This window comes from Saccostrea cucullata, unplaced genomic scaffold, assembly GCF_032062105.1.
Source record: "Saccostrea cucullata isolate Sc308-1 unplaced genomic scaffold, CSIRO_AGI_Scuc_v1 ctg319, whole genome shotgun sequence".
Classification (NCBI taxonomy): Eukaryota; Metazoa; Mollusca; class Bivalvia; order Ostreida; family Ostreidae; genus Saccostrea; species Saccostrea cuccullata.
Window position 1 is genome coordinate 1,556,453 of NW_026920610.1, and position 9,479 is coordinate 1,565,931.

The window sequence follows — 9,479 nt, forward strand, 5'->3', positions numbered from 1 at the left end:
CCAGAGGCACTTAATTTCTATAATGTCCAAATTCAGTGCCTAATTAACGTTTCTGATACTAATATTAATTCAAAATATTCGCTTTGAGTTAAGTGTCAGCTAAAATTTTATTACGCTTTCTCCAAAATTATCAACAGAACTTGAACATCTCCTGAGAAGCTTATATGTATTCGTGATTAATGTTCAAAAAATTGACAATATTACACTCGATCACCCGGTATAACAGGTTCATATCCTAATAGTATCTTCATACGATGCACGATTAGGATATACTGTCTATGCCACTGACACACAAAATCCGTGCATTACTCTAAAATTAACTTTGGCGAACATGTGCAGTGCACATTGAATTCTATAAAAGAAAAAATTCTAACTGAAAATTCAAAAATTCAACATGACGGGCTTGGTTCTATTAGTTGTATGTGGGTTTCTGGGAAATGCATACGGTGTAGGGTACCTTGGCAAAAGACCACCAACTCAGGGTGCCTGTTATTATGACAATATCTATGCTGCTCATTTTAGTTACAAAGGAGGCGCTTGTGAAGGTGAGAATTTTTTTTATAAAAATGAAACAATGCAAGTGCTGTAATAATGCATATTTATCATTTTAAGTAAGTTTTGCTAAAGTAATTTACATGATCATCATTTAAAAAATGAAAACTACAAATGGATTACTGTGCATATTTAAAAAAGATTTAAGGCTTAATAGATGCAACTACTATCTGTATTTTTTAAAGTTATTCTAAGAAGATTACTTAAAGCCAGTCAGTATTATAACTCGTATATTATGCACATATTATCTACGTTTTTCTTGCTATTAGGACCGTATGATTGGTGCAGAATAAGCAAATGTTGGTCGACATGTGGCTCATACAAGAGACAATCTCCAATCAACATAGACACATACAGGGCAAAACAGAATCACCATGGATACGTGCAGATAAAGAATTTCAACAAAAAGGTTCCTGCCTATATCTATAACAATGGTAATTATCTCACTTCAATATACTTTTAAATTATTTTCTTTGAAAATTTTTGAAAGTAAAAAATAAGATATGTCGAAGTTAGAAAACATTCTCTAACGTTTTATCTTTAGTTATATGTAGAACTTCTAAACATTCCCCAGCAAATTGTTCCACCAAACATATGCAAGATACTCCAATTTGCATTTAGATTTAATATCCCCTACTCATATGTACACAACATAAAGCAATGAATGATTTCAATTATGAGTCAGTATTAAAGTAAGTTTGCTCTTGTCTTTCTGAGAACCACAGATCTGAACAAATACATTTCTTTTAAACAAGGTACTATTATCCATCCTGCACATGTTCATGTTACTGTTTGCAGGACACTCTCCGAGCTTTGAAGTGAAGCTAGATTACTACAAGAGAGGGGATAAAATAATTCTGACAAATGTTCCTGGCCGACCAAAATATAAGGAATATGTGTTTGCTCAGCTTGAGATGCATGCCGGGCAGGATGAATACAGAGGATCGGAACACTCAATCGATGACTATTTCTACCCTATGGAAGTAAGAAAAATACTTAAATAAAACTTTGTACATATATTTCTTAAATAATGTTAGAAGCAGATATGCTTTACGTACACATAATTTAAATATTAAGTGCACTTTTTAAAATTTTTAACAAAATTTATTTCACTTGTTTCATTTGCGTGTATCTTTGTAATTTTTTTCAGGCCCAGCTGGTATTTTACGACAGTAAATATTCCAACTTGAACCACGCCCTCTCTTATCCCGACAGTTTGGTAGTCATGGCGGTCATGGTTGAGGTATACAATGTTATGCATCTTTATTCAATTATAGTTATATTTTTCGAAGACCAGAAAAGATTATGCTTTGGTAAGGTGTTCTATTTCATATATGTTTGTTTGTAAAATTTTTCACTCATCTTCCGATATTGGAGGTAGCTCATATTTTCAACCTCGCCACCTTTCTTGTTACAAACGAATTCATTAATCTAGCACAAGCATCGGAGTATGTGCATCTTTATATCTTTTGATGTTCTCATTTTGCTTTAACAGGTAAGCAGAGGCTATTATCAGCCTTCAAATGACCACAATGACGATGATGGTGATGATGACGATGATGAACTTGGTAAAAGCAACTTATTTTCATATAAAAAAACTTTCTTGTACTACTCATTTATCTAACTTTGCAGTTCCTCAAAGGAGAAATTGATGATGATAAAGTTAGCAAAGACTTTTCTTCCAGTTATTTAGAATATCACTTATCTTTACATTCAATGATAATCTAAGAAAGGTTATGTAATTTCATACAATGTATTTGTGTTGTTATGGTTGAACAGCAAAATAAGGCTCACAAGTTGAATACTTTGGATTTTTACACGAAATAAAGCTAGGAAATTGAAACATACATGTATATGGTCTTTTTTTAGCATTGTAGATATCAATTTGATTTTATTACAGAAATTTGTAGCTAGTCAAAAATACCAAAATTATGAATAGATCTAGAATTCCGTATTAATCTACAAAATATCAAATTTTCTGTATATTTTTCTTTCTTTGATATTCCCTCTGCCTTTGTCTTTTCGTAACACAGTGTCAAAGTCTTTCAGTTAAATGTGGAGTGTTTATGATGGTTTATTTACTCCACTCACAGACAAAAGTGTAATTGTACAACTCAAACTTCTTGCAATGGGAAGAAAAATCACATTTACGATATAATCTCTCAATGATTAGATATCACTTCATCATTCTATCACACTATGATAAAAATGCCAATTTTATTCCATAAATAGATAACGGTACTTAAGCATTAAAATATATAAAATTATAATTATTAATGATCTATTGTTTCATTTCAATTAAATGCTATTAATTTTTTTTTTTTGCTGATTCTTGTAGGATGGGGAAAAAGAATAACACGTGGAAAAGATGGATTTCTTGGACGGAATTACTACAAAGGGGTATGATCCATTAAATTCAGGAAGCAATTCATCCTTGCGATATTTTAATGGTGTCAATTAGAATCCAATGTCTACATTATTTTTACCAATTTTGTTTAAAAAATTTGTTGAAACTATTCATCACAGCAAAATATCTTGTTGAATAAAATGGATGAACACAAGTAAAATAGTACTTTTTGCTCATTGATTCCAAATAAGTGCCTCTGCTTCTAGGCCTCAATATCTTGTATCTGATGACCCAGTTAAAAAATAATTCGCTATCACCATCATGCATCGTCTTATCATTCTAAATATTAATTAAATATCCGCAACTACAGTGTATAATTTACATACATGTCCATAGTATTAATGACATTTGTCTTTTAATAGTATGGGAAGTGCAGATTCCAGTATGCACGCTCTTTGAGCTACCTTATGGAGAACTACTTCACGAAGATTAGGAAGCATTATCCTCTGGGGCACAAACATTTTAGTGACTATCGACCAAAAGGTAAAAGTGACTTTTGATTTTAGTAAGGCTCGCAGTGCAGGGCACTAATTTTGTTATATAAATAAGCATAAACAAAATAAGCAGCAGCATCCAGCTAAAATCAGGATCAGCATTAAAAAACAGTATTGCTAGGATCAGCATCAGCAAGCAAAGGATAGAACTAGCATTGACCTACATCAGCATTATGCTACTTACATTAGAAAATCGATAATTTGTCTATATTTAAGACTAAAAACAGGAGGAGAATCTTGTCATTTTTTTTAAAATTATTAATACAAAGAGAAATTATTAAATAGGCAGTTTTATTGCTTTAAATGACCATGCTAAAATTCAATTACAGCATCTTTTTTCCGGTACCTTATTATAAAACAACATCAGGATAAGGATAACTAGCATTAAGTCAGCTAACAAAAGGATTATTCGAATCAGCAAGCAAAGGAAGCATAAAAATCAGCATCGATACGTAAAAAAATAGTTCTCCGCAAAGTAAAAAACAATATTGAGAGTCATTACAAAAAAGTATCAGAAACACGGGGCATCTCTTTTAGTCTCTGTTTTGTAAGGCTTTATAGTCAGTAGTGTTTGTATGTTTTTATTTAGATCTTCGATGTGGCTTGAAACCAGGTCATGACTACATTCAACGCCATTGCTACAGAAGAAACACGTACTATGATCATAGACATCATGTGAATTATGGGATTTCTCCGGCGGATGTCCTTCCATATGATCAGAGGTTCTACACATACGCCGGATCTTTGACTTCGCCACCTTGTTACGAAACTGTTCAATGGATTGTCTATAAGTGTCCAGTTACTGTCTCAAGAAAGGTCAGTAGATATTTTTAATTTTATAGTTTACAAAATCATGATGCAAATCAAAAATTATTGCAAAGTGACTACATTACGTAGATTCAAATATCTGGCCTCTTTCGTATCATATTCAGCTAATTAATGTAATTAATCACATAAAAATTTGAAAAGAATTTTTATTTTCATTTTCTAGGCTTTCCAAAGTCTCCAGTATATAGAAGATTCTCAAGGAGAACCTCTTTATAAGTTGGGTGTTCGGAGACAAATTCAGGTTTGTTCCTTATATTTTTTTTTCATTTTGTTGAATATCTCTTCCTCTAAATGCAGAATGATTAGAATGCATACAAATCTGTGCATCCATATTCAACTTCAAAATGATTTTTAGCTAATGTAAATAAAATTAGATTAATACTTATTTCTAATTTTTTTTTCTCAGAAAAACCATGGATACATTCACGTATATAGCAATTATTGAAGAATTCAGCTTAAACTTTACAAAAGCTGAAAAATGGAATTTCCCTAAGTGTATTTTGCAATCAAATGCTTTGACTTTGATGTGATATTATCCCTCCTTTACTTCTTCACTTTTTGTGCTTTGTTTTTGTTCGGATTGATTTGTTTTGTTTTTTGTTCATTTCTTTTTGTTGTTTGAATTCGATTAAGGAAGTAAGTTAAAACTTAATTTCATGAAAGTGTTTAACATTCTTGAATAAACAATGCAATGAAAAACTTTGCTTGGCTGATTTTTTTTTACTTATTTCATTAATATATATATACTTGTGATTTTTTTTTTACTGATTAACTATTTGCACATGCAAGATTTCTTAATAATCTACATAGCAGTTTTATTAACCGTTACTGTATCATTCGACAGTTAACCGGTTACATGTAACGGAGTATTTGTTGACAACACAAGTTTTTTTTTCATATTGGGGAATTGAAATACTTATAAAAATAAACACCAGCAATTCTTAGCCCAGGGGCCACACCCCTTACCTGATCACATCGGCCAGGAAAAAGAACAAATCAGATTAGAATTGAAAAGATTACTGAGGGGTTGGGGGAGGGGGCTTGAATTCTAATACTACTTGAGAATGCCTCCATATCAATACTGCATATAACTTTTTGAGAAAGTTCTTGAGAAAAAGATTTTTAACGATTTTTTTTAACATTTTGTTTGTATATATTACTTTGTAATAATTTGAATTTTACTCCCCATTGTTTCCCTCCCTTCCCCAAAGGGTACTTATGATTTGAACAAATTTAAATCTTCAATACGTGAGGATGCTTACATATCAATATGACTAAACATAGCTTTTTATGTTATTGGGATTTCCCCCTTTATTTTCCTACGGAAATTTTCGATCCACCATTGAAACCCTTCTACCCTTGGGGGTTATGATTTGAAAAAATTTAATTCTACACTACCCGAGGATGCTTCCATATAAATATCACTAACTATGGCTTTGCTATTCCTTAGGAGATTTTATTTCCTATATTTTAATGTAAAACCTGGATCTCCGATTGTGTCCCAATCCTATCCCTGGGGGTTATGATTTGAACAAACTAGAATCTACAGTACCTGAGGATGCTTCCATAAAAATATCACTAATCATGGCTTTGTTGTACTTGAGAAGAAAAGTTTTAAGATTTCCCTATATATTCCTATGTAAAACTTTGATAAACTTGAATGTACCATTGTGGCCCCTATATACCCTACACTCGGGGTCATGATTTGAATAAACTTGAATGTACACTACCTGAGGATGATTCAATATGAGTTTCACCTTTCCTGTCCCTATGGATCTTGAGAAGATATTTAAAGATTTTTCCTATATATTCCTTTGTAAAACTTTGATCTAATTAATGAAAAAGCCATTGTGCCCCCACCCTACTCCCGGGGGTAATGATTTGAACAAACTTGAATGTACACTACCTGAGGATGATTCAACATGAGTTTCATTTTTCCTGTCCTTATGAATCTTGAGAAGAAGATTTTTAAAGATTTTTCAGATATATTCTTATGCAAAACATTGTTCGGCCATTGTGGCCCCACCCTACCCCTTGGGTCATGATTTAAACAAACTTAAATGTACACTACCTGAGGATGATTCAACATGAGTTTCATCTTTCCTATCCCTATGGGCTATGGATCTTGAGAAGATATTTAAAGATTTTTCCTATATATTCCTATGTAAAATTTTGATCGACAAGTGTGGCCCCACTCTATCCCTGGGTGTCATGATTTGAATAAACTTGAATGTACACTACCTGAGGATGATTCAACATGAGTCTTATTTTTCCTGTCCTAATGGTTCTTGAGAAGAAGATTTTTAAAGATTTTTCCTATATATTCCTATGTAAAAATTTGATCGGCCATTGTGGCCCCACCCTACAACCGGGGGCCTTGTTTTAAACAAACTTGAATCTACACTACCTGGGGATGATTCAACATGAGTTTCATCTTTCCTGTCCCTGTGGATCTTGAGAAAAAGATTTTTAGAGATTTTTCCTATATATTTCTTTGTAAAAATTTGATCGGCCAGTGTGGCCCCATTCTACCCCCGGGGGTCTTGATTTGAACAAACATAAATCTACACCACCTGAGGATGATTTCACATGAGTTTCATCTTTCCTGTCACAATGGTTCTTGAGAAGATTTTTTTTTAAATGCCATTGATTTTTCCCATATTCATAATTATCTCACCTTAGAAAAGGGCATGACCCTTCATTTGAATAAATTTGAATCCCCTTTGGACATAATATTCAAATTAATCAACCTAAATAGATATTGAGAATAATTCAAGTATTACCAAAATTTTAAAATATATTTAACCTGTACATGTAAGTGCACATACAGGTATTTACATGTATCTTTGTTCATCATTAACTTCGCCTTGTTATTGTAAAACTTCCTTTGGAGAAAGAATGAATATATCGTTTACTAGTGTCTCATAAGTTTAAATTTATGATAATAATCTTTATTGTAAGTTAATTGGGAAAGACACTCCCAGATTATAATACAATGTATACAACTCAGCAAGCTAAAAGAGTAGACCTATACCTAACAAAACTGCACACATTGAATCTTTGAACGCCTTATTCATCATAAATCATCTTTACCACACACACCTTAATTTTTTGTCTACAGTCTTTTTTTTAGAAGTATCTTGTTTGCTCTTTGATCACTTGTAGCGCTGTATTTAATCTGATGTCACAGCATCAGCAACTGCATGTATATTACATTACATGTTCCTTTACATGCAGCCCTAATTTAAATTCATCGTATGTGCATCTGTCTTTTTCAGGCATTTGTTTATTAATATCTTTATGATAGCTATGATAGTGTATTTTTAGTTTTATTGTGAATTTTTTGCTACTTATCTATTGTCACTGTCACCATTTTTGGGCTATATTTTTACCAACATAACGCAAAATGATGTATAGTGTATTTCTAATGGTCAACACATACACGATCTATTATTTAGCTGCAGATTTGTACTGAAGACGACCAGAGCCCTACAGTAACACCCATTGTACATATTTTATATTTATATCGATAAAAAGCGCATGGTTTCTCAAATTATTTCTCCATATATACTGAAAGGAAAAAGAAACGCATATTTTACTTTTAAATTAAACTAAAACTATTTTTTCGAAAATGTTTTCCAGTATTGTTATCAAACATTTTAATTCATCTTTAATCTACAAGTTACCAAAATCTTGTGTGACTTTGACTGATAATTCCTGAGTTATTGAAATTGATATGTCGATACCCCCCAAAATTAAAATAAAAATTCTCATCATCTCCCTTGCACATTTTTAACAGCCTTGATTTTCCTGTGCATTGAGTTCACCAGAGCATTTATCTTTCTCATTTGATTATTATTCAATCCGACAATAGTCTTAATGGTTGATAGAAGCTGTATTATTCCAAAGCCAACAAATCCCCCCGCCAAATGAGTGCCACGAATTTTCATTTTAGGATAGAATTTACAGAAAGCTGGTTTGGTACACGTATGTTTGTGAGAAAGTCTCGACAAACACTGGCTACATTTTCCGAGTGTGAACATGCTAAAAACATTACGCACACGACGCGTACGTGCGCGCGTGAGAGTAAAATCGACGTAAAAGTTGCCAAACGCGCGGACCAAATTAGAGCAGAGAATTTCTGTCAATTTTAAGGTGAAAATATTGGTATGATAGTTTGCCGTATAAATATTGGTTTCAGTGATAACACCTTGACAACAACCGAGGTGACATGATGAAAAGCCCTGTCTTGATGTGACGTTGTTACGCGTCAACGTCACCGCCATCGTTGGTTGGAAACCTTTTAATTTACTCTCTGACAACTGAAAAACCTTTTTTTGTTGAAAAGTTTAAAACAAACTGCACAGCAACATCTTGTTGCCTTTTTATTCACTTACGCAATTCAGTTACTGGAACCAGTGTAACTTCCGTCAGCCATACCATGATTGCATGAAATTTATACTGATTTCAAATGCGGAAAACGATGTCTATAACTCCAATGCATCGATTAGCACCACAAAATGTGATCATAAAATTGTCATCATCAACATGCACGTGTTTTTGGCTTTTTATCATTTCCCCTACGTGACGCCATACATTTCATGGTTGAGTAATTTTGACCAGCAATTTTAGTGCACAGTAATCAAAATACACATTTGACAAATTTTCATAATTTTCGGCCATATAGTTAAATATATTTCGATATTATGCTATTATGCGTTTCTTTTTCCTTTCAGTATATATACAAACACAATATGTTCCTAAAAATATTCTTTTACCACTTCCTCAACAAAACTATACGTACAAGTCATGTAAAAATCGCCTTTGTTTGAGTTGTCATGCCACCTAAGAAGGCAGTATAAAATGGGAATTTTTTCATAGTCTCAAATTAAAAGTCCGGTAGGTATTTAAGGTATTTTTTTATTGTGAAAGTAGTAAAAGGATATGTAAGGAACACACAATTTGTAATATTATATCATTTCAGTTTACACTACTCGTATGTGGAGAAATAAATCGAGAAGCAGAACTTTTTTGTGCGCAATAGATATGTTTCTTTATGATTTCAATTGGTGGCACTTTTTAGCTCTCTGGTAGTTACACGGTTAGGTCACATTACCTTGTGGGCCAGATCTAGGGGATTTTTTCACCGTGTTGACCTCAAAAGGGGTAATTTACTGCATTTTGTGACATAGAAAAAC

At 32.7% G+C, this 9,479-nt stretch overlaps 1 protein-coding gene across 1 annotated transcript; it reads left to right on the forward strand.

The window, feature by feature from the left end:
• Nucleotides 1-394: 394 nt before the first annotated feature.
• On the forward strand, nucleotides 395-4,908 carry LOC134253489 (nacrein-like protein). The gene is made up of 10 exons (XM_062736018.1): nucleotides 395-545; nucleotides 822-986; nucleotides 1,351-1,535; nucleotides 1,703-1,795; nucleotides 2,048-2,120; nucleotides 2,891-2,952; nucleotides 3,322-3,442; nucleotides 4,043-4,269; nucleotides 4,445-4,522; nucleotides 4,688-4,908. Exons 1-10 carry the CDS (start codon nucleotides 395-397, stop codon nucleotides 4,724-4,726), a joined length of 1,194 nt encoding a protein of 397 aa, XP_062592002.1. The 3' UTR covers nucleotides 4,727-4,908.
• The last annotated feature ends 4,571 nt before the right edge of the window (nucleotides 4,909-9,479 follow it).